The sequence below is a fragment of the Dermacentor silvarum genome, chromosome 9 (genome assembly GCF_013339745.2).
Source record: "Dermacentor silvarum isolate Dsil-2018 chromosome 9, BIME_Dsil_1.4, whole genome shotgun sequence".
In the NCBI taxonomy this organism is placed as follows: Eukaryota; Metazoa; Arthropoda; class Arachnida; order Ixodida; family Ixodidae; genus Dermacentor; species Dermacentor silvarum.
The window spans coordinates 25,744,061-25,770,515 of NC_051162.1; the positions used below are offsets into that span (position 1 = coordinate 25,744,061).

The 26,455-nt window shown below is 48.8% G+C and overlaps 1 protein-coding gene across 1 annotated transcript in view; it reads right to left on the reverse strand.

The window, feature by feature from the left end:
* LOC119465164 (cytochrome P450 CYP12A2) overlaps positions 1–19,459 on the reverse strand; it is a 36,448-nt gene extending 16,989 nt beyond the window's left edge. The window contains exons 1-3 of the mRNA XM_037725961.2: positions 19,315–19,459; positions 12,945–13,114; positions 2,887–2,965 (exon numbers count right to left, since the gene is read on the reverse strand). Of these exons, the coding sequence (XP_037581889.2) occupies positions 2,887–2,965; positions 12,945–13,114; positions 19,315–19,452 (387 nt within the window). The 5' untranslated portion in view covers positions 19,453–19,459. The remainder of the gene's footprint in view (positions 1–2,886; positions 2,966–12,944; positions 13,115–19,314) is intronic.
* Positions 19,460–26,455: the final 6,996 nt, after the last annotated feature.

Here is a 26,455-nt window from a genome sequence, read left to right on the forward strand (position 1 = left end):
TGTGGCTTTGTTTATTGCGCTTTATATGCCTTCATTGCCGTAAATTTTCATAGCACTCTATACTTTTCGAAGTGCAGAACACGCTGCGAACGTGCATAATAGCTATAATTACAACGGTTCAGCTTGTCGAGGTGGACAAATCGAAACGCGCCAAGCGTCTCAATGCACTGGCTTGCCTGCGATAAATTCATAAAGGGCGTTTTATCTCGCTAGTCGATGGATGCGTCCGTGGCGTAATGGTTTCAATATCACGTTTCTCTGCTTAAGGTCCTGTGTTCAAATCCTGCCATCGGACAATTTTAATAATGTTATTTATTTTATAATTATTGTATGAAACTCTATGCACGAGGGTATATTTGGTATTTTGTTCTATGGCTACGGCGCGTTGCACGCTCCGCTGCGCTGTGACCACGGAAGCACTCCCTGTCAGTGCTTGTTAGTGTCACGATGCAGTACATCGCTTCACCACTCCTAGATGGCGGCGCTGGAGCCTACGTCACATCCGTTACATCCGTTGCCGGAAATCAGTCGGTAAACCCGGAATAGAACACTTGTATGATAAAAACAGTAAGACCATCCCAATCGGCTGGAACGGTCACGAAGGAAGCTCAATTGGCTGTAACAATACCGCTGGCTGTGCCGGTGGTGTTTTTCATCGCTTACAATATCGGTATTTCATGACGTAATGTTGATGTCGGCATACCGGCGCGGGCAGTAATATCATCCCGCTGCAGGTGAGTGCTAGTTTCGGTTTCAAGGAACATGCGCGCTCCTAGCAACTAAGATCTGGTGGAACGAGGTAAAGTAGATGTGGATTATCGCATTTCTTGTCAATCACAATTTTCTAGAAATAAAGAAATTGAGTGAACGGCCAACAAATCTTTTAGATGTTATTTTAATTCTCTTGTGAACTTGAGATCGGGCGAAGTGGTTGACTTCGTCCGTCCGTCGAGTGGTGGAAGCGGCAGCGCCGCTTTCACCACTGGCGGCTGCCGCAAGTTGTTTTATCTGGAGGCCTCGGTATCGGCATGCGGCCGAGCTTGCGGCACGAGACATGCGGCGCCAGCCAAGATAATGTTTTGTCTGCGCCAGCCAAGATATCGCGGAACAAAAACACGTATTCAGCTGCGCTCAAATTTAGCATTAGGGAGTATCGTAATCTTCGGTGATTTTTTTTTATTTGGATAGCAATTATATGGACACTCCAAACGGATTTCTGCCGTCGTCGTCGCCGTGAGGTTCCGTATAAAGTCCAAGGGCGATAAAATCGTCGCCGCGCGCCGCATGCTGTATGTGCGAATGAAAGGGAGCGAGGGATGCGCACTTACACGGAGAGCGAACGCACAGCGGAGAGCAAACGTGACCGTCGCGCGAAAGGCCGTGGGGAGATGGGAGGGAGGCTGCGGTACCAACGGCGCAAGGGGAACTGACGACTCAGTCTCGCACGCGAAAGGAGGAAAGTGGGAAGGCAGCGTGGGAGTGAGGGGATGCGGCTTCTACTCAGCCCGCAACTGCGTACTTGTACTTTGCGCGGCGGTGGGCGGTAGCCTGGCACCGTATCTTGATAGCTATCTGCAGACGGCTCGTAGCTTTGTATGCGCTGTGCTTATGCAGCTCAGTTTCCATTGTAGCGCTATACCGCGCGAACATTCGCTCGCTGCTGCTGCTGCTCAACTTGCTCACGCCAGCCGTTTTGACAGCGGTTGTCTGCGGTCGTCGAGTGGGATCTATTCATGTTTGCTTGTGCGCGCTGACACCATGCCTGGTGATTCAGTTAGTAAGCGAATGTGTCCAAGGTTATACAGCCTATAAAAGTACTATCCTTACTCCGTATAGCTCTCTACTAATTTGCTATCACAAATGATGCTTCGCCTTTCGGGCGAAACTGCGACTTTTTTTTCACGAGCCAATCTGTGAATGAATGAATTATAGGTTTTACTTGCCAAAAACCACGATTTGGTAATGAGGCACGCCGTACTGGGGAACTCTGGATGAATTTTGACCACCAGGGGATCTTTAACGTGCCCCTGATTTCGCCCCCATCGAAATACGGCCGCCGCTACCTTCTGCTCAGCAGGGCAACACCATAGCCACTAAACACCGCGGCGGCTGTAGTGTTATAATGCTATCGAGCAGCACAAGACGTGCCTTAATCTGAAGTAGAGAAGTGTCTTTCTCTATCACCGGACCATGTGTTACTGCTCATTCAGACTAGGCCTACACGACACCGATTTTGGTCCGCCGACTGTTGGCGACAGCACTTGACGGAAAACCCTGTGGTCAACCGTTTAAAGTAAGCAAAACGCTGTCCCCAATATTCGGCGGACCAAAATCGGTGTCGTGTCAGTCTAGTGTAAATGAGCCTTAATCAGATTGTATGCGCGACACGAATTGCGTAGTACTTTCTAGAAAACATGCGGGCATCGGCGATTACGCTGCAACCTTTGACGAGTCAGTCCTGTATAAAAGCTGACGCGCTTCACCCGCAGATCAGATTCTGAACGATCGCCGACTTCCTTCACCGCTATCATTATGCCGAAATGTCACCTGGTTTTGCTGGGCACAAGTTCGCTCAATAAAGAGCTTAATTCGTAACGCACAGTAACGACAATGGCATGTTCGTCACCGTCACTATAACGTGACAATAGTTACTGGGAAGGCTTTGCCGATTATTACGGAACAGTTTTGCGATATATATATATATTAGAAACTATTAATAAACCGCATGTGACATGTCATCCGAGAGCTCTACAACTATGATTAGTGTTAACTGTTTACTTTCATGAATCAGGTGACGGTTTATCGGGAAGGATGATAGCCCGACTATCTATATACTGTGTTATTCGAGAGGCTTTTGTTCTTCAAGGCTCAGAAAGATGTGCTCACGTTTTTTGGTATCAGGTATCCGGACATCACAACGTCGTGGTCCAGTTTGCGGTGAACTCCGGAGACAATAGGGTAAAGGCTGAAAAAGTGTTGTTGAACTCTTTAATGTAATTTATATACAAGTTTTCTTTTACGTCCTGCCGTTTGTGCAGTGCGTACGTTAAAAATACGCTACCAGGACATTGTTTCGTCATAAGATATATACTAAAATGCCTTTACTGGAGCGGAAATACGAAGAGACTAATATTTCGCAATTAGCAAGGCTATAAGAGGCTCCGTCTAACAATTGACATATTTTCTCCGCTTAGAAAAAAACATGTTCGCTTACGAAGAGATAATGTAACAGGCCAGGAGGAAATGTTGTTGAACTCAATTTAGTCGCATGAAAAATCATGGCTACCTACAAAAGGGCTGGAATGCGTCAAATGCACGACTACATCTATCAGTCGTGTCTAGAAAAGCATGGCGTTTGAGGTCACGCATGTTACGTGATTCAAAACTTCCTCTGTTGTGCTGTGTTACCTTGATTGCAATAGCAGTTTTATGGGCACTTGAGGCACGTTACGCCACAAGGCTATCACGGTATCGATGGCGCACTTGCCGCCCGCGTTTGGTGGACTGGGAAGTCTCCAGAGATGTGCAGGATGCGCATCTGGTGCCTCATTGTGGTGAAGGAAAGGAAAGGAACAGAACATCAATATTAATAATGACCCCAAACGTATGCCTCTTCGACAAAGTTTCACAGCGCAATGAAAACGTCGCGTTCGTCACCTCCAGGGTATAGGCAGGCATTAAGAGTCCGAACTGTCTTGGATTTGTACTGATACAGGATTTTCTCGAGGCGTAAAGACTGCCACAGCAAGTATGCAATATTGGGGCGACTGTCCGTAGAACAGTACCCGCACATGGTGCGAACTTGCCGCTCGTAGAGAGACTATCTGAGAAGCCCCTCCGAAATGCCTCTATTTTGCGACTACGTCCGTTGTGTAGGCGGCACCGGCTCGCGCCATCTGTACGAGGATTCGCGCCTTGACCGCGAGGCAAGGGGTGATTGTTTGGCGGTACGGTTGAGCGCAAGCATCCACTCGCCTCTTGTTTCAAGTGTTCGCGTATCTGCGTGTGGTCCGGCAGCTCAGGAGTGTTAGGAACCAGGTGGTCCCGATATAGCAAGCGGAGTATGAGAAACGCACTAGCAGCAGCACTGGCAGCACCATCTCCAGCGCCACCCGCGCGCTCAGGGACCCAGTCCAACCGCGCCTCGATATTGTGGCGGCCCTGCAGCGTTTTAGGTAAAATATTTACGTGATGAGGCGATGTTTGTTTGACTTTCGGGTCTCTAAAAGCATTCACGCCTTCCGCCGAGTCCGGGTACACTATATACCGCTGCCGCTGGTCTCATCGCTGATCCTCAGCGAGGCATAGCAGTGGTTTTAAAGTCCAGGGTATTTATTGCGTGTAGTTCAAGAGATTGTGTCCTCGTGTGCGACCGCCGACGCCATAGCTGTGTCCGTGGACGCGCAGTACGCTTGGTTGCAGAAATGACGAATCCAAGAGGACGCGTCCACACGAACCGCTGAATCGGCCGTGCAGTGGTGCCAGAGCTGAGTTGTGGCTGCCATTGCTGACATGAGCATTGCGCGCAAGAACACTCCGGCTCCTACTTGGCAGCTGTGTTCGGAATGGCACAGAATAAAGCCTCTTGATTAACGCGCGAGGCGGCTTTACCTGGTCGCGGTAAACGTTACGGCGGGGCTTTACAATGGATAGTACACTTCAAGCTAGAAGAGCTAAGGATTTCTACCGTCTGTCTCATCTCATGCACCATTGAGGCGCAACGCTTGCAACGCAGACGGCGGCGCTCCTCATTACGCCAGCGTTGTGCGACGCCTCATAGCTGCCAGGACGTTGTTGCCGGATGTCCCCCCTCATATCAATGCCTTTGCATTAGGAGTGTCAATGTTGTTTGTGTGAAGTGTGGGAAGCTGCTCAAGTGCTACAGAGCTAGGGGATAATCATCCACATCATCATCAGCCTATTTATGTCCACTGCAGGACGAAGCCCTCTCCTTGTGATCGCCAATTACCGCTGTGTTGCGCTAGCTGATTCCAACTTGCGCCTGCACATTCCCTAACTTCATCACCCCACCTAGTTTTCTGCGGTCCTCGACTTCGCTTCCCTTCTCTTGGTATCCATTCTGTAACTCTAATGGTCCACCGGTTATCCATCCTACGCATTACATGGCCTGCCCAGGTCCATTTCTCCCGCTTAATGTCAACTAGAATATCGGCTATCCCCGTATGTTCTCTGATCCACACCGCTCTCTTCCTGTCTTGGATTTGTACTGATCCAGGATTCTATCGAGGAGTAAAGTCTGCCACAGAAAGTGTACAATATTGGGGCGATTGTCCATAGAACAGTACACGCACATGGTGCGAATATTGCCGCTCGCGGAGACACTATCTGAGAAGCGCCTCCGAAATTCCTCCATTTAGCGACTACACCCGTTGTTTATATCAGAAGGTTTCGAGTTCGTATCACGTCCGGGTCACCACTGTCGGGAACCGAGGGGTCGCAGCGGAGCGTCAGAACAAGAGGACCAGCTCAGCAGGCTTTGAGGACGGACCAGCGCGTGCCGTGCTTGCGCCCCTAGCACGCGCCGCACAACGTTATTTTCCTCGTCATTCGCAGGCGTCCCCAAGGCGCCGGCCGAGAACGCCGACCTTAGCATCCCCGCTTATCAACGTCGGTGGGCGCTACAAGCAGTGGCGTAGCCCGAAATTTTGTTTGGGGGGGGGGGGGGGGGGGGGGACGGCTCACGTTGCAGCGCGGCCTCCTCCTTATAGAATTTGTCGAGGGATCAAATACATGAATAATAACCGCATTGCCATTGCCAATGCTATTGTATATTAGAAGCTGCAAGCAAATTATTGAAAGCTACGCACTGTCAAGTAAGACGTGTATTTTTTCATAGAAGAATATATGCGTATGTCCCAAAAATTGTGGGAGAAAGAACTGATATCAATGTTTCCGCGTTTTTTTTTTGTCTATTTAATAAGTAAACAAAAATCACACGAACTTTAGAACTATATCACTTCGACACCAGCAAAGCACGGCATGCAGCTCATATGAAAACGTAAAGGCCATGGAAAGAACAAGTTAAGGACAAATATTTTGATGAATCTTTGTTATTCAAGAACCTTGTTTCCATTTTTTGAACGTATGCAACGGCCAGGGAAAAACCTCATTGATGCTGTCCTTCGTTGCAATATAAATTGCGCGGGAGCAGCTTTTACCGGTCGTGTATTGTAATTACACCGAGATTATAGTCACAGCAGTGAGTACATATGAAAAGCAGGAGTTCTGAAAAATATACATTAGAAATGCGTAGATACAATGGAATATACAAATGCGAGGATACAACTTAACAAAGGGCAAGAAAGTGTCGCTGCAAACAAAGTTCACTGCTTGTATACACAAAACCTCGCAACAATATATTTAAATATACGTATAACTCTCCAATAAATCTACGTATTTAAACAAGCGTCACTGTATATAATGCGCCAAACAAGACAAATAAACATGTTGCGCAGTCACAGATACTAAACTTTACGCATAGAAAGACAGACTATCCAGGCAAGAACAAAACTATGATCGCAGAAATCGTGATATGTACTTGGGCCATGCGGCGGTCACGACAGCACCATATGGGTAGAATAATAGAGCAATAATTGAGAAATCAGTACGAAAATGTGTAATTTACCTGCCTGCAGAGCGGCAACAAATATTCTGCACCCAAAAAAAAAAGAAGGGTATTACTTCGGTTCAAAAATAAAGTAAACGCAAGTAGCTAAAAAGGAAAGACGAGGCCAAACAAAAGCCACAGATGATGGGGCAAGTTGAACTGTGTTTGTTGGGCAACGCCGCGTGGGCCGTGCTTTCAATGAGCAAGGTCGGTCAAAATTGGTTAAATTTTCGTATTCGAAAGATAATTTTGGTAATGATGCTGTTAGAATAAACGGGGAAAACTTCTGTGGCTTTAGAAGCTAATGAACAGTCAAGTGTTTTCATAATTACGAGTTTAGGAACCTAAAGGAACAGAGCTTTTTACTTGCAATGATTTTTGCTGCTTCGCAATCTAAAGGACAAACTTTACTCGGCGGGGAATTTAGCGAAGCGGTCAATGACTTCGGACACGTTGAAGCCGACGTCTCTGTGGGTGTATAGAAGCGACAGCCTAACCATGCGTTCTTCACACATTGTAGAGCGCAAGTAGTTTTTTTTTAGTAATCCATATTAAAAATATTCTCTTTGCACTAGCAGTCACTGGAAGGGTGACTAGAATCTGCAGCAGTTTGTGCACATTTACATAGAACCTGCAGTTGCATGAGACAGGGCATCTACTCCCGTGCTAAAACCTAAAAACACTCCTTCGATGTCGTTGGCATTCTTGTTTAGATACCTTGCACAAACAGTAAGCTGTTCGATTCCAGCAACATTCGTCGTTTCGTCAGCAAGTATGGAGAAGCAGCCTGCACGTTTACTTTTGTATCTAGGCTTTCTTTGATAACTTCACCAGCAATTTCTATAATTTGGTTTTCCATCTGGGCTTAAATACACGCATTACTGGGGAAACTTTCCAAATGGTTATGCGGATATGTATCTGCACAATCAGCTCGCATGCGATAAGCGCTCTGAAAATACCAGTATTTTCAGCGCGGGCTTTGCTTAAATCCATAGGACCACTGTCCCTATGGCCACGGAGAGCCAGACCCTGTCGCCCGCAAAAGAGAACTGCCTCAATATAAGGCCATTGACTTTCTTCTGTTTTCTCTTATTTTACTTTGCCTTCCCTGGTCCAGCTGATCGATAACACTGGGCGCGCTTCCTGAAAATGCATGGCAGAAAATTATCAGCTGCCAGCTAACAGTCACGGTGATATTTCTTATTTTCGTGTGTGTGGAAGTTTGCGAGCGCATGCTTCCATTTCTGGAACAGCTTGGACACGAGGGCTCCAGTGCACGCATGTTGGCCGAAGTTTATAAGAACATTAAACTCATAAAGTTCCTGAATTGAAAATCTAAAGCACGCCTTTTGAAATGACAGTGCGCCTTTCGCGTCAAAAGTTTATGAGAACTTGACACCCATAAAGTTTCGGAATTGAAATTCATGCGCTCCGTAGATTCCGCGGCGGCTGCGAGATGCCGCAACGCACCCGCTCGCTATCGAAAAGGCCTTGAAAGTTTGTGCTCGGATGGGGCTCCTGGCGTTATGTGACTCCAGGTGCAAGGGTGTTGCCACGAAGTTGCGCAATGTTAGTGCCGAAATGTCTTTTCGAGCGTGAAAAGGACATTGTAGACAAAATCCACAATGATTCCCGGTGCCGGTGGTAGTTTGGTCGGCGGTCCATGCGCGCACGAAAAAGTTTCGGGGGGGGGGGGGGGGGGGTGAGGGCTGAAGCCCCATCAGCCCCCCGCCCTGGCTACAAGATATATATTGTAACGGAATAAAGGAGACATAGAGAAAGCAACCGTTCCTGGGCCAGCTGTTCTATTATTTGCCCACTGCCTCTTCCTCTGCTAGCGCCCCTTTGCGAGCACCCGAGGCCAAGTTGACTTCATCTTCACACTCGGCCACGCTGCGAGTTTCCGGCGCGCTTGCACCCAGGCAACTTGTCCAGGGAGTGAAGTCGTCGTTGGTGAGCCGTCCAACGCATCAGTCACAGGACTACGGTTCGAGCAGCTGCACGTCGGCATCCTCCGCCATTCATAGCGAACCCGCCAGCAAGGCCTCCAAGACAACGGATGAAGCTGCATCCGCAGCGGCGTCGGAAGCAGAGGCATGTAGCGACGATGCGGGCAATGTGCAGTAATGCGACCCTTGGGCCAAGGGACCCAGCTGCCGTGGCTCCGCGGCTGCTGAGGGCCGAGGAGCAGCGCTACAAATGCCCCACTCCGGCGCACGCCACCCCTGCAGCAAAGGGGACGGCCTCCACAAACAAGATGGCCCGCCAGCGGCACATCTACGAGACGGGGTTATACTTACGTCTCAAGCAGCGAGATCCCCACCAAGGCTTCGACGAAATGGTCCAGCGTCCTGTAATCCTCCTCCCTGGGCTGCAGCAGCAGCCACGTGCAGGCCCCCTCAACCTAGTACCGTCGTCGTTCTTCTCTTCGGGAGTGTCAGTTACCCCAGGTCGCAAGGGAGGCTTCACAAAACAGCCTTCACTGCAGTACGCCTGTTCCCCGAAGCCACCACCGCAACAGGTGAGCACTAGCAGCACTTCGGCACCTTCTAGTGTTCCGTAGCAACAAGAACCAACACCGCGGGGTTCCAGCAGCAGTGGCGGTGGCAATCCTTCAGTTCCGATTCCTGCTACCAGAGATCATGGTTTGGCGTTCAAGCAAGCGTCAGCAGCCATTGACCAGAGCCATCCATTACCACGTTCACCTATTTCCAAGAACCCCCCTGCTGCACCTGTCGGCGCTGTCACTGTTAAGCGTAGCATCCACGCAGGTGTCAAGGTGCTTCCTTCAGAGTCAGTGTGGCGCCTAAGGCATAGTGGTCACCGCAACGAAGCGCCCGCTTCAGAATGGCTCCGACTGTGCATTCCAGTCATTCAGAGCATCCCTATCCGTGGACAGCCTCTCAAACTCATCCTGTCATAGTCCTCGAAAACCTGAGGGGAAGCGGGCAATACTGGTAGCAGTCGCACCACTCACAGCAATCAACAGAGCACCCTTTAAGGGAATCTCGTCAACTTCGGCTGAAATTGACAATGCTGAGCGGCGGCCTAATCGTCGGCGAGACCTGCGACCAGCGCGCAACAGCCAGTGCCGCCCGCCAGAGAAGCTGGTTGCGCGCTGGACGGCTCACAAATGACGATTCCAATACCTGGACAAGTTGGGTGGTTCCAAGCGCACCGGAAACTTGCAGGGTGACCAAGTGTAAAGACAAGTGAACTTGCCCGCGGACGCTCGCAAGGCAGGCGCTGGAAGGGAAGACGACGAGGAAGAGGATAGAACAGCTGCCCCAGGAACGGGCACTGTCTCTGTCTCCATCTTCCGTTACAATATATTGACCCTGTTCGCGGCGATCCCGTGGGCGTTGCCATGTTTGATCACATGGTGACGCGTCCATTGCTTGCCTCAACGGCCTCCGTTGCCTCCGTGTTTACATTGGATGTGTACGACACCGGCGCGGCTTAGCAAACCTCTGTTTCGGGAGATATCGTAGACGCTGACTGGGTGGACGACACGAAGCTTTGCCCAGAGCTTCAGAGAACATGCAAAAGCGCTTTCGGAGCTGATTAGGCTACGTCCAAACGGCGCGAGCAGCACATACGGTGCTTGCTCTAAAAGCAAGGCTAAATATGAATTCCAAACTTTCCGCTCATGAAATAGATCAGGATTAGTGTGTTTTGAGCTTCGTTCTTTATTGGGAAAATATTTTGAAGCAGCTGATATTTCTGACACAGTAAAGTTCGTCAGTGCGGTCACTATCTGATTATTTTCTGCCTAATCACTCGCAATTGTACTCAGTTTCGTTAGATTTGTTCTTGCTGCGCACAAGGCTTGAAAAGTAGCTGTTCTGCACATTATATACCTTGTAGCAAAGATGTATTATCGCTAGTAACTCGCTTACTCTCGTGGACCGTCACGAAACACCCAGCTTCGACCATTCGTGCGTTATCAGTGTAGTCCGTCATTTATTGTGTGTATAAAGTGCACATATATTCAAGTGTGCGCCCATTCACTTATTCTTGACACATTGGCGAAAGAGTGGGCGTAAGTTTCCGTGCCGGTTGGGGTAGATGGGTGTAGATACTGTGCGCGAAACCTACTATGACAGGGAGCGGCGCTACCTCCCTTTATCATTGTTTAACGAGCGGTACTCACTCTTGCCAACCGGGGCTCAAGCCCTTTCTTGGAAGGTTAGCGATATAACGCTGGCGGATGAGCAAAGTTATGTATCCTCGAGGAAAGACGTACATCTTGAAGTGCCGGAAACACGTGCGGACAGTTGCAGCAGCGGTCCGCGAACTTGGCCCCACATATTCATTACATTCCTTAATATGCCAGTCACAATTTTTGCAGCCGACTACTGCACGTGTCTTCAATCCACTTGATTAAAACCAGCATGAATGGAGCACAGTGCGTTAGCGAAAATTCAGTTGCATTTCCGAAAGCTGATCGCACAGAAGCAAGGTAGAAGCGGTAATGGTTTCGTTTTCGCTCGCTGTTGCTGAGGCAACGTATGGCGCGCCGCCGTAAGCGCCATCTCGTTTCTCTAGAACAAACTGCTCCGCGAAAAGGGTCGATACAGGGTGTTTCAGCGAACGCTTTCAAAATTTATTTAAGGTTGCCTGTGGCAGATAGCCCAATTGTAGTCAATGAGCTGGTCTACTCGAAGAGGCGGACATTACTTGCACAAAAAAAATTGAAATGCAAAATCGAATAATTAACACAAATCCACTAATTAAGTTTTTAACTAATTACTTGATGGCCCATATTGCAATTTACAAATTGTAGCCGTGGAGTTCACAAGGCGGATCCACTTGGAATTAATTCTCAGGATGACGCCAGTTTCGAGATATTAATTCCCGGACTTTGCGGAGAAATGCATTGGCGTTTCAGTTAATTTTGTGCTTCAATCCATACAGCGACGTTTTGTTAAGAAACTAATTGGAACGCCAGTGCATTTCTCCGCAAAGTTCGGGAAATAATATCTCGAAACTGGTGTCATCCCGAGAATTCGTTCTAAGTGGATCCGCCTTGCGAACTCCACGGCTACACTTTGTAAATTGCAATATGGGCCCTCAGGTAATTAGTTAAAAAATTAATTAGTAGATTTTTGTTAATTATTCGATTATGCATTTCAATTTCCTGTGCAAGTAATGTCCGCCTCTTCGAGTAGACCAGCTCATGAACTAGAATTGTGCTATCTGCCGCAGGCAACCTTTGAGAATTTTTGAAAGTGTTCGCTGAAACACCCTGTATATATTTATAGCGCCACTGACGGTGGTCAGTTGGCACCGTCACCACCGTCAGTTGCACTGCGCTCTTCGAAGAGGGAAGACGCATGTCCACTGAGATTATGAAGTAGCACATTGCAATGTGGTGCACGCGGTTGAACTACTCATGGATCCGGGACATAAACAGGTGCGACGTAATGCTCACGCATTCCTATTGTATTTGCCGCTAAATCGCCATTGAATGTTTGTAAATTGATTCACAGAGTGTAAATAAAGGTGCCGTGAGCAGTACGGTGTGTCGCCACATGCTCAATGCATTACCGTCGACAGTAACCGTAAGAGGGTTTCTGTAGGAATTTTATGTTTCTCTTTTGCGGTAGCCAAATCAGTTAAGGAGCCGCATTACTATTTCACACCTCCTATATATCTCTATACCTGAAAATGCATATCTTATAGTGATTTCAGTTTTAAATATCAATTCAGTATAATAAATAGCAAATACGGAAGAATTGGTTTATCCTCCGCTGATTTCAGTGTTAAATCATTTTTGCGAATTGCTTTAATTTGACATTTGCGCTACATTTGCGCTACATGTCTGATGGGGTGCTTCGATGTGCCTATTTACATGTGCAAATATGTATTCTTATTGCACGCCGCTATACCAAAGTTGCAATATGGTATCACAACATTTACCTCCATGCACCTAAACTTACCGAATCTACCACAATATTCTTAACCAGTGTCTGAGGTGTCAGGTGGAATTGTAACCTAGAAAGAGCACGCCAAGTTTTCTGTATATTTATACGAAAACGTGCCTACAGAGCTACTATACAGTCATACCTATAGTGCTTATCATCAATTATGTAGTGAATCACGTCAAATGCTAATCGAATTCTGCCTCGGTTGTCACCAATAAATTCATTAGGATTTCTTGAATCCTTTAGGATTGTTTAGGAGAAATTCGCTGGTCGCGAAAAAAAAAGAAACAGGCTGTCGTACGTAAAGCGGAGGAATTATTTACGACAGAGAGTAAAAGGTGTATATTAGGCTAAAAATCGAGCGATAATATTTGTACAATAAATCTTACCGAAGTGATTCACGGATACAGGCCTTTAAGTAAGGAAGTTCGGAATACTTGATACTTATTTGACTGTTTGAATCTTTGTTCAGAACTGAGCGAACCTCTTCACTGGCTTTTTGTTGAGCGAGAGGGTTCATTGCAAGGCAGTATAAGCAATACGTTGCAACAGCTGCAATCTGCAATATAAAGAATATTACTATGTTAAATACAGCAGCTAGTGACAGAAACGTTGTAGCATGAAGCAACAGACCGAAGCATGAAGCATGTTCTTTATTCTATACTCTTTCGCGTCTTAATAAAGCTGCATTAGAGCTACCGTGCCTTTATTAAATACGTCAAAGCACCATACACCAGAAATATAATCAAGCGACCATGGTTAAAAATTGTATGAGTAGCTATATGATTCACAACGGGCAAAGTACACGGAAAGGAATACAAAGTTCGGCTACTGGTCAAATTTTACAGCGAAGCTGTTAAGGGCTCACTCTTCGATGGTCGCGTCCGGCAATAGAAAAAAAATGTGGTTGATCCCTCTTATATAGGAATCGGTATAGAACACGAAAGTGAAACGTGTCTTCACAGAAGTAGTGTAATGTTTATTGCACATTGATATATAATGTCTATTGGTGTTTTGTGGCTAAAGCGCCCTTAGGCGTTGATGCACCCACGCTGACGCCTGGTGGCACGTCTCCTCCATCACGACTACCAACGTCGATGACCATGAGCAACCGTCGTGCATATGGAAGCTGCACTACGCTGCACACGCTAGCACAACGCGAAAGACGAAGCACGTAACTGACACACTAATACAACGCGCAAGACAAAGCACGTAACTTAATCGTCACCGAGTCAAATCAGCGCGTACAGCGCGTCGTAATTGCAGCCTCCGCGATCAACTTCAGAAACATTTTCAGAGCTAATTGCGGAGGCCACGCTCCGCTGTGCTGAGTACGGTGAACGCCACCTATGGCGTTGGTAGTGCTTCTTGATGCCAGCGTCCCTTCGAATGCTGGCATCGAGGCGTCGTAGTGCTGAGACCACCGAAGCGTTCACTGTCGGTGCGCGTTAGTGTCATAATGCAGTACTTCTCTTTTCTGCTCGTAGGCGGCGGCACCGCCTCGAGCAAGAGCGCGGGTACACGGAGGAGTGTTAGATATATAAGGCGCGTCTGTGTAGCTCTCTGCAAATGCGTTTGTGGCGCAATGGGTTAAACGCTCGGCGATCTATCGTCGCGGACCGAGAGGTCGTGGGTTCGATTTCCAAATTTTGCATGTTTGTGGAACTTTTTCTTCTGGTTTCTTTCTTTGTATTATGTTCTATGACGTATTTCCGTGACGGAAATACGTCAGTGAAGTCTTGGTGGACCCCGGCATAAAACACTTTCGTGTTAAAAAAATGGCATTGGCAGCAAGCGCGAATTGTGCGAGTCAAAGGCCGCAAGGGCGAGCGAGGGACGCGTGCTTTCACGGGGAGCGAACGCACGGCGGAGAGCAAGCGCGACTTGTGCGAGTCAAAGGCCGCGAGGGCGAACTTTCACGGGGAGCGAACGCACGGCGGAGAGCAAGCGCGACTTGTGCGAGTCAAAGGCCGCGAAGGCGAGGGACGCGTGCTTTCACGGGGAGCGAACGCATGGCGGAGAGCCAGCAAAAGCGACTTCCCATTGGATGGGGAGCGGTGGGCTATGCCTAGACTGCGTGTGCGTGCCTGCTCTCCCACTGGGGCGCACGCGCACAGCCCTGGCGGCCTCTACCGCCGACTTCTCTGGGCTCTCGCCCGCCTCTCCACTAACAGTGTCGACAACGGCGTTTAGCCGTTCCGTCACCTGGCCAGCGTTTCGGCAGCGGTTCTGTGTGATCACACAAACAAACGCGCAAACTGTTGTCGACGGCGGCGCGTTTTGCCAGCGTTCGCACCGAACGCGCGCGGCGTTGGTGACGTGTTTATGAAGAACGTGCCAACCTTTGCGGTACATTATTTATGGCGGTGTACCGTAGTGACCATAAGGTCATGGGCCCTGTGGTCACTAAATAAATGAAAACCATCGCATCATAGATATTTCTCATTCTTTAATAGTTCAAGTAACCAATTACACCATCACATCTTAATAGTCACAATTGGAAATACACAATTCCCATCATAATACAGCTTCGCTGGTCTTCCATCTCCACCTCAGTGAAAGGGCTGACAGTTCTTTCTTTTATTTTATTGCGATAGCAATTATATGGACACTTCTACCGGATTTTTGCCGTCGCCGTGAGGTTCCCTATAGATAAAATCTTCGCCGCGCGCCGTATGCCCGAGCGGAAGCGTGCGGGGACGCGCGCTATCACGGAGAGCGAACGCACTCAATCACCTACGCGCAAGCAAGGAAGCGGGAAGCCAGCGCCGGAGGGAGCGCGGGGGGGGGGGGGGGGGGGCGCACTTCTACGCTGCCAACAACCGCGCTCGTCGCTCGTCCGCACCGTCTCTTATCTCCACACGGCTCTGACCTTTCTGCGCCGTGCTTTCGCCGCTCAGTTTCCGTTGAAGCGATCGACCACACGTACCTTCGCCCGCTGCTGCGGCGTATATATGCGCTTGCTGCCAGCGTTTTGACAGTCGTTGTCTGCAGTCATTCAGTGTGATCTATTCATGTCTGTTTGTGCGCGCTCACACCACGCTTGTTCATTCAGTTAGTAATAGTCGTGCCACATTTTCCAACGCACTCTACACATGCAATGCTGCCCGGGTCGGCAGTGCAGCGCTACAGGTGTGTCCCTTCGCACGCGCTGCCCACGGGAAGCGCTTGTCATCAACACCACCGTTTCACACGCGCCTCCTCGTGGTCATCGAGTCTCTCTTCATGTCGGTCTACTTACGCCGCAGCACACCTGCTTACTTAATCAGCTCATGTTTACTACAAGTCATATTGCTACCAAAGCCGCTCACCTTACTTCGTATGACATTGCTGTGTTGCTATCGCATTCATTGCTTCGCCCTTAGGGCGAAACTGTGACATATTTGTTGTAATTTATAGCCGGCTGAAACTAATATTAGGTGCACAAAGTACTTGAAGATAAAATTGAAATTTAAAACTGATGCCTTAAAGCTTACGGCTATGCGCTCGTTGGACCACCTAACAAAGATGATGATGATGTGTGGTGTTTTATGGCGCAAGGGCCAGTTATGGCCAAAGAGCGCCATGCCAGTGTTTGTGAATGTGCCGTCTAGCAATGAATTCTGAGAAGTAGATGAAACGTGGCTGTAAAGGGGCCTAAAATTATCGCTGTAAAGTGCGTAAAATATATATGTACTAAAATCATGGCAATGACTAATGATGTGTACTATGAAATGAGGAATGCATTGAGAAAGAAGAATAATATATTTAAAATATTTAAGATACAGTAATTGGCAAGAAGCACTACTACCTAAACAGAGCCCTTCAACTACAAGGGCCTGGAGGCATGTGCTATAAAAAATTATCACAGCAACATCCTCTGGAGAGAGGATGTGCTACGAACTTATTGGGCTAATAACATGTAGCACAACATCATTCAAAAAATCGAGGACTGCTTTGGTATTAAAAAGCGGTTCTTAACCAATAAATAGCATGGGATGCAGAGGGATATTGTAGCGGTATGCTACCGGAAAACGTTTCCTTCTCTCGGCTTCGGCTTCCCGACACTCCACGAGGACATGGAGGACGGTCAGCCTCTCACCACATCTACCACAGGTTGGTGGTTCATCACCAATAAGTAAAAAATTGTGGGCGCCATATGTATGTCCTATTCTGAGACGACAGAAACCTAACTGTGGTTTAATGAAGTGAAGCTTATTATTTATTTCAGCGTCCCATAAGCGTTGCCAGTGGCTTCGCAGTTTCTTTCGCAGGAAAGGCTTCAAATCTGTTGCAGGAACAGCAGTTGTAGGGTTAATAGCCTGAGATGTAACAGATGTGGCCATTTGATCTGCTCGAACATTACCCTCAATGCCTCTATGACCTGGCACCCAGCATATAATCACATGCTGGGTAGATATATACGCTTCACACAGAATGGAATAGAGCTCATTAAGTACAGGGTTTTTGTGTTTACAGAGTGATTGCAATGCTTTCACAACACTTTGCGAGTCTGTAAATATGATAGTCTCTTTAAGTTTTGATTTCATTATATACTTTACAGCCGATAATATTGCATAGGCCTCAGCCGTGAAGATACATGTCTCCGGGTGCAGTACACCGGATTCCGAAAACGATGGACCGATGGCTGCATAGGATACCCCGGCATGTGACTTGGAAGCGTCTGTGTAAAACTCTGTACACGAGTATTAGTGACCTCTACGAACGATGTGTCACACTCTATGAGCTGCCACTGCCACGGTGGCAACAGTTTCTCTGGAGCCATAGGACATTGTTCAAGAAGCGGAACACCCATTTCCTGACTGAGGTTCCTCACACGCAAAGAGAATGGCTTTCTCGCGGCAGGTCGATTATGGAAGAGTGTGGCAGCGGTCACGTCATTTATAGTTGAATAAGAAGGATGTCCAATGTTTGCTTGTACTTTCAGGAAATATGTGAAACTGCTGTATGACCGCTGCAGATGAAGTGACCACTGATTCGACTCTACGTAGAGGCTCTGGATTGGACTTGTCCTGAAAGCACCAATCGCGAGACGGATGCCCAAGTGGTGAACGGGGTCTAGGATTTTTAATGCACTTGGCGTTGCTGAATTATAAATTATAGACCCGTAATCAAGGCCTGAGAGGACAAGACTGTTATAGAGGTTTAAGAGACACTTTCGATCACTGCCCCATGTTGTGCGCGATAGAAGCTTTAGGAGGTTCATTGTCTTCAGGCACTTTGCCCTCAGACGCTTAATATGAGGAATGAACGTGAGTTTTGAATCTAAGGTTACTCCAAGAAACTTGTGCTCGCTGCTTACAGAGAGCGCATCTCCTTTGATTTCAATAGTTGGGACTGGCGTGACGCCTCTCTTGTTTGTGAAAAGTACGCAAGTGCTCTTCTGGGCATTTACTTTAAAACCATTTTCATCTGCCCATTTGGACAATTTGTTTATTACAAGCTGCACTTGCCGTTCGCAGATGGCAATATTGCATGATTTGAAGGCTATTTGCACATCGTCGACATAAATGGAATAAAACATTGTGCATAGAATGACTGTGTGAAGGGAATTCATTTTTACAATAAATGGTGTGCAACTAAGCACGCCTCCCTGTGGCACACCGGTCTCTTGGGTGAATGACTTAGACAAAGCGTTGCCCGCTCTTACGCGGAATGTGCGGTTAGACAGGTAACTTTCGATTGTGTTTAGCATGTTGCCACGGACACCCATCGCAGAGAGATCTCGGAGAATGCCGTAGAGCCATGTCGTGTCGTAAGATTTTTCTAGGTCGAGGAACACTGAAAGACAGAACTGCTTATGTATAAAAGCGTCTCTAATATAAGACTCAATGCGAACAAGGTGGTCTGTTGTGGACATACCTTCCCTGAAACCACATTGGAAGGGGTCTAGTAATTTGTTATTTTCAAGGAAACAGATTAAGCGCATGTTGATAATTTTTTCAAATAGTTTGCACAGACAGCTTGTTTGCGCTATTGGCCTGTAGCTGCTGGCTAGGGACGGGTCTTTCCCTTGTTTAAGCACGGAAATGACTATAGCTTCCTTCCACGAGGACGGGATATATCCATGCGCCCACATGACATTGAAAAGATACAGGAGTGTTTTCAGCGCTTCAGGATTCAGGTGCTTAATCATTTCATATATGACACGATCACCGCCTGGAGCAGAGTTATTGCAGCCAGCGAGGGATGCTTTCAGTTCAGTTAAAGTAAATGGATAGTTGTAGACCTCACTCGATGAACCTTTACGTTTTAGGGGCTGTCGCTCTTCGCGTTCTTGGACTCTGAGAAATGCTTGTGTGTAGTGGGACGCACTGGAGATATAATCAAAGTGTTCGCCCAGACAACCAGCCTGATCTTCCAGGCTCTCTCCTTGAGTACTTACTAAGGGGAGTGGGTGTAACTCCCCGCCTTTTAATTTATTTACTCGATTCCACACTTTCGACCTAACAAAGACACTTCTCAGCCAATACAATACCTTCATTGGGCACAACCTTGCTCTCCTCCACACATTCATAAGTAATTTTCTGTTGCTAATCTCTTATGGTGGATAGAAAGCTTGAGCTCAGATTATTGCTAACCGTGCTGTATTCATAGGCCTCCAGACTTTAATATTGTTGTGGCGCCCCCCACCCCCCGTTGATTCACAGCACTTCAAATCATTAAATCGTTAACGATTAGGTGCATCCCTCCAAAGCTAATATTTAATGCTTAATAAATGATCAAAATGTTTTCATGCAAGTTCCTTGCAAATCTCACCGTTTCAGAACCCGCCATCGTGAAGTCAGAAACGAACGTCCAGATTTCTTTAAAGCTTAGTTTTCCTTCACGTTGTAGAGAGGCGATGAGTGTGGTGCTTTCCTTCTCCATATGATCAGCCCTTTCCGCTGCTGCCATAACACGTGGTGACAGCAACCTGCAAAATAGTATTCACTATGTATTGGACTTGTACATTCATCATTACACTGCTGCGTTAGGGGCTCATCGGGAAGTTTAGCGAATGTCACATATTACCAAAACAGGATGCGCTATAGTCACGCAATACGGTGGGGGCGACTCTCTAGAGGCAGAAATAAAATAAATTTGTAAATATTAAGGCTTTCTTTTCTGCGAATATATCCTCAGACGTATTCATCTTTATCTGTAAGCAGAAACATAGCGGCCGTCAAACTCCCTTCATTTACGAACCTCTGAACTAGGCACCGCTTCATCGTAAGCTGCAGTTTTTGTTGCCGCCGCTGATGACGTGCAGTCATCACGTAAGCAAAACCATGTCTTTAATCCCCGTTTTAGGACCACCAAAATCCTAACAACTTTGTGTAGTCTTCATATCAACTGCAATAGTTCTTTCAGGCCAAGTGTTTATTTGTCCCTTGAGTGACACATTTTAACACGAAAGTGTCGTTTGCCGAGCTGCAGCGGAAATCTGTGTACATACGTCACGCTATGTTCATCATGCCAGTTTCCTGGTAAGGCGCCACGTTGCCGCTTTAGAAGTACTGGCGTGAAAAAAGCAGGGAAGGGATTGACATGACCAGATCCGTTACAGGCATAGAATGCGGTACACGCTTGATGCAGAAGTTTTGAGAAAGAGAAATAAGATTGAGGAGATTGTACAAAAATGCTAGGATGAAAAACATGTCTAGCATACCTCATAACCTTAAGCAGGGCAGGTGACTATTTCTCACCGTGCTATTTCAAAGAGGATGCCAATAAATCATTGTCATAATCATCGTGAGACCGTATCAGTCGACAGGAAGAAAGTTGAAGAAGGGTCGGATGAAACGGAGGGGAATTCGAGGGTTCGCCCGCTGGGGTGAAGGGAAACGGCGCACACACCATGCAAGGTTGCTCGCTTTTCACAACACGCTCACCTTCAGCCTAGAGATGTCATTAGGTAAGCCGAACATGCATCAGCTTACCTTTGAACATGTGTGTGGGTACCAGCTCGATGTCGCTGGAGTTCAAAAGACGCAGCTTCATGACATGCGCACTCACTGTCGCTACGTACAATCGTGTCTGTGCATAGGTATATCCAACGCGCAGGCTTGCATATTTCAAGTTAAAATAAATTCTCGGGTTTTGCATGCCAGAACCCCCATATGATAAAGATGCCCGCCGTAATGGAGGACTAAAGAATAATTTTAACCACCTGGGGTCCTTTAAATGCACCTAATACACGATACACAAGCGTTTTTGCATTTTGCCCACCGAAATGCTGCCGCCATTGCGATTCCCCGACCTCGTGCTTAGCAGCCCAATTCCGTAGCCGCTAAGCCACCACGGCGAGTTCCGTGTGTATTTGCAAGGCGTGTGGAAGCGAATGTGTAATCTTTCGCCCTCAAACAAACCGTACTTCTATAACTGCATGAAAAGCACACTGAACGCCTCCACGTTTACAGGGACGATACCGTTTCCCCCAAAAGCTCAGCCAATTGCATGGTAGTTACCACGAATTCTATTCTCATCAAGTTCACGACGTCCCCTTCTACGTCATCGTTGGTAGCAGAACTCAGAGGTAACCATGCTGCTCTGGAATTCGTGGATGAATTCATCAGCCTACCCCCCCCCCGCCCCCCATGGTCCATCTGCTGTGACTTAAAGGGCCCCGAACCACCCAGAGGTCGAAATTTAGTTCTGGCGTTGCACTTGTGCACGAGTCTACAACGAACACGTAGCCGCGAGAATTTTTCGAAATGGTGCCGTAATAGCGGAGTTACGCGCGTTTGATGATCGAAAAACGGCCCTCCCTCGTTTCGCTCTTTCCTTCGCTACTCTCCTCGTCGGCTGGTCTCCCCTCCTCGCCGAGTGCTGCTCGAAATGTCACGTGACAAACGTCATCGCCAACGCGCTTCTCAAAACACTGCCTACTTCCGGTTAAGGCTCGTCCACTCTAGCCATGATGCTAGCGGCACATATAGGGACGACGAACCGGCCTCCAGTCTGCCGCGCGAGAGGTGTCCAAAGTAGACGGCAGTCCGGCCGGCGCCCCCCCCCCCCCCCCCCGCTGCACGATCAACAGGCCAATCGACGACCGCGAAGCTGCGCGCCTCCGCCACCGGTAACGAAAACATCGGCTGCAGCTGAGTGCACGGCTACCGACGGGAGACGACCGGCTCGGCTGTGCTCGCATCGCAGCCGACGTCGCCGCTTATATCAGCGTATTTTTCTTCTTTGTGTACAACTATTGCGAAGAGCGATAACAACGATAAGAAAATATTGCGCCTTGTGAGCGTCGGTAATTCATTTCGTAGCGCCGTCCGCTTTAGCTTTGAAGGGAACCGGAGAAGGCCTAGCGACGATATCGGCGCCGTCGAGCGATCAGCGGCGGTGAGGCTGCCGCACAAATGAGTCCCGGTCTCATCCTCTCTACGTACGGCAAGGAAATCTCGCCGCTTGCGAGCAAAACCGCTGTCGACCGGCGGCCCGCGAATGGCAAACGGCGTGCGGCGAGTTAGCGTGCCGGTAACGTGGACGTAGACTCAGCGCTTCTCGGCTACCCGCTGTTGCTGCGGTGCCGGCCAGGGGCGTAGCCAGGGGGGGGGGGGGGGAGGTTCAAACACCCCTCGAAATTTTTTCCGCACCCCCCCCCCCCCGCCCCACTTACCCACCCTTTGTTCTCGTCGCTTCGCACTGACATAATTAAAGGAACCGGTGCTACTATCACAATTTCATTCCTGGGCGCTTCCGTTTGGGTTGGTAATTTACAGCGAATCATTTCTGCATATGGAAAAAAACTTTCACGGTGTTTGTCAAGGCTTTGACACTCTCTGAGGTTTTGGGCAAGAATGTGGCGGCCACATTCTGAAGCAACAAATGCGGCAGCCGCTTTTTAAATGAAGGCGAAAATTCTTGAGGCCCGTTTACTTAGATTTAGGTGCACGTTAAAGACCCCCGGTGGTCGAAATTTCCGGTATACATTTCCGCCGCTTCCCTTCAGGTGCCGGTTAGGCCGTGCTCGCGCAGGATAAGTCTGCGCGCGAAACGTCTCTTGTTTGCGATTGTGTCCCTACGGAAGGCTGGTAGTTATACTGTTGTGTTGAATCCCAAACCAGCAATGTACACACGAAGGGGTTGATGCCAGCAGTGAAATTCCACCGACTCGCAACAGAATGCACGAAACAGACAGCCGACAAGCATGGATAGGATTACTGTTGTGCGCAGTACAGCGTAAGTAAACTCTTGTTGCAAGCGCTGACAGTTCTCGTCGGAAAAAAAAATAAATTATGGGGTTTTACGTGCCAAAACCAGTTCTGATTATGAGGCACGCCGTAGTGGGGGACTCCGGAAATTTTGACCACCTGGGGTTCTTTAACGTGCACCTAAATCTAAGTACACGGGTGTTTTCGCAGTTCTCGTCGGAGTTCACGCGTCCTGAGAAATTGATTATGTGCACTATGCACTGAACAAGACCGGAGTTCATTCCTGCATCACTAGTACACCAAACAGTCGAGATTCTGTGAGGTACAGCGGTGAGCACTGTTAGGGTGAACACGCGAGCGCGTGGCCGACGGCACTATCAGCGCCGCGTAACAGCCATCGTTGGAAACATTGCACATGCGCAGCATGTGCTTTGCGAAACACTCTTTCCACCGCGCGCATCACGTCATCGATACGCTTGTTCGTCGTCTGCTAGCCGCATATTTTGTTCGCTGAGCTGATACCTTCTGCATTTCAAGGTCCATCTGGATTGAAGATTGGCGCGTGAAGGAAAAAAGTGAGTGTAAGAGGGATAATTATTAAACTTTTTATTCAAGAAAATTGCACTTTTGCAATTCAAGTTAAACAAGACCATGAGAACAAATATAAAAACATGAGCAAATCTAATAGCGAGTCATGTGACCACTTACAGCAACGACTGCAGCTATTCTGGACGGTAACGAGTCGTAAAGTGATCGAACATATTCCCGATCGGCTTTCAGCCTTTCCCACTCGTTGCTGACTTGCGCCCACAACTGGTCCGAAGTCGCGGAATAAAGGGGCTTCCTTGCCAAAGAAGCTTTCAGACGGCCCCACACGTTTTCTATCACATTCAGGTCCGCTCCTTTCGGAGGCCATTCCAGTAGCTGCATGTGCTGCTCCGCCTGGAACTCCTTGACAGCCCGCGCCGTGTGTATCGGTGACCGGCCCTGTTGGAACAGGTAATCACCGTCTGGGAATAAACTGCTCGCATATGGCAACAGCACATTGTTCAAAATGTTGCAGTATTGTTCCGACGATAAGTGTCCACGTATACGTTGCAGGGGCCCTAAACCATATCTTGAAACAGCACCCCACACGTTCACACTCGATCTCCCACTGGCAGAAACACCTTGCACGTTGTCCGGGTCGTTCCTGCGTGGCATTGTGACGTTAACTAAAACAATTGCTTTTCAAAGCAGGAAGTTTGCCTCACCGTGTGCCTGGTAGTCTCCAAACACGCAATCTTTGGTCTTGTCGCGTCGAAAACGTCGACTCATCCGAAAAGATGACGCGACCCCACTCTTCTGATGTCCATGCTTCGTGCAGCTCAGCGAACTGCCGTCGTGCGTCCTTGTTTGCCGCCGTTAGTAGTGGCTTCTGCGCTGCGACGCGACTGCGAAGGCCGGCAGTTCGCAGGCGACGTCGAACAGTGTGTCCGAAACGTCCAAATCCAAGTCCTCGCGTATTGCTGGGGCTGGCAAGAAAGGGTTACGAACAGCAGCTGCAACTATGAGGGCGTCTTCATCGTCTGTGGTAGCTTTAGGGCGGGGCGCGCGGGGTGCATCCTGAATGCGACCTTCATACTTGTAGGCTTGAATTATCCTGTTCACAGTCTTCAGGGGCCTATTAACTAAAGTGCCAATATACCGCTGGGAATAACCTTTCAGGGAAAGATCGACAATTGAGCGCCGTTCATCATCGGGAACCCTAGCCATAATACGATCTGGCGACAGAATGAACGGCTGCGAAAGATGTTTGGTTGTTTTATATACGGCGTTGCATGCACAACAACTTTGAAGGGAACGAATAGACACGCCCCCATAGATATACAAGTTTTTTTGTCTTGTTCTGTTCAAGCACAGATGTTTAAAAAAATCTTAAAATGCAGGATGCATGGGCTTAGAAAACAAAAATGCGGCTAGCAGACGACGAACAAGTGCATTCATGACGTCATGCGCGCGGTGGAACAATTATTTCGCGGAAGGCGTGATGCGCATGCGCAATGTTTCCAGTGATGACCGTAACGGGGCGCTGACAGTGCCGTCGGCCACGCGCTCGCGTGTTCACCCTAACAGTGCTCACCGCTGTACGAGGCCGCTTCCTGTTTGCACCGGCGTAAGTGAAGCAGAAATGAGTTGCACGCACTAGAGCACTGCACGGGCTCGGGCTTACCCGAAAGCCCGGGCCCGGCCCGGCCCACGGGCCGGGTAGGGCAGTTTTTTTCACGGGCTCGGGCCGGGCTCGGGCACGGCATGTGCTTTTTGACCCGGGCCCGGGCCGGGCTCGGGCTTTCTGGTGGTGTGCATGTAACGTGCAGCGAGTTATCCTCGCGCGTCTCGACTCTGAAAAACATGTCTTTTTCGGTCTCGGGCCGGGTTCGGGCCGGTTTCGAGCCGGGCTCGGGCCTAAGGTAAAGGGGTGGCGGGCCGGGCCGGGCGGGTAACGTAGAAAATTTCCGGGCCCGGGCCGGGCCGGGTCTCCCTATAAATTTTTTGGTCGGGCTCGGGCGGGCAGCCCAACGTAAAAACGGGCCCGGGCCGGGCCCGGGCTTAAATAATCGGCCCTGCAGTGCTTTAGCACGCACTACTTAAAATGCGTACACATGCCATATCTATGCTGTGCGGTGAAATATTCTGTACATTCTGAATCAGTTGGCGTAAAGGCAAACGACGGCTGTACACTCGCACACAGCGGAAGACACAGCGGCCTATGCACTTGCCGCAGGAAATGCAACCCTCTCGTACGAGGGAGTAGGGCCACGAAAGCTTCGAAAAAAAAAAGCCTTACGCGTTTTTGCGCGTACTTAAGTGTTTCAAGCGCAAAGACGCAGCGAACAAGCTATTGCTATGGGAGTAGGTATAGCCTGGTCACGCATGAATTTTCACGTGTATAGCCGGCCTTGACTTGTGAAACGCACTTGTTACCTAATTTCTTCACAAGCACACGCGAGGGGGGGGGGGGGGGTCCCCAATGTCTGTGATATACATGTATAGAGTCTGCTTAACTACCGATAATGTATTATCGATCACGTCACGTAGAGGAAAGCAGCCGCTTGCCCCCCCCCCCCCCCCCGGTCGGGCCGGTGAACCCCCCCCCCCCCCCCCCCGAAAAAAATTTCTGGCTACGCCCCCTGGTGCCGGCGCGTGTTATGCGAAGCGTGCCGCTATAGACCCTGTGTTGCGCGCACGTCTGGAAGGCGACACTGGTCGCACAGTTAATCAGACCGCTAATTCGCATGACTGTGTTGGAACACGACCGATTTGGCACTCTGCGTTGTGGGCTGCAGTTACGATGCGCAAGCGCGCACAAGCGAGCAACACGGCGAGGACGAGCAGGGAGCGCGCGTACCTGCTAGCAGACAAACCGGAAGTCGTAAGTTCTTGTTCGACCAATGGACTCGTTTACGTTGACATCACCAGATTCACCTGCTGACATCATGACGACCGCTGGGGATACCGGAAAGGCGAGGGAGGAGGACGGCATTGTTTTTTTTTATTTTGTGGCGCTCCCGCGGCGCGTAGCGCTGCAGCGTTTGGCATCGTGATCGTGACGGCATCTGAACTCGATGCGCGTGTTTACTTGAAATGTTCAAAAAATATCTTAGGTGGTTTAGGGCCCTTTAAAGGCAGGTTTCTGGAATATTCTGTAACCGTTCTATCACAGACGTAACGAACAGCTAGTGCACATATCTGACTACTTCACACTACGCAAACTGACA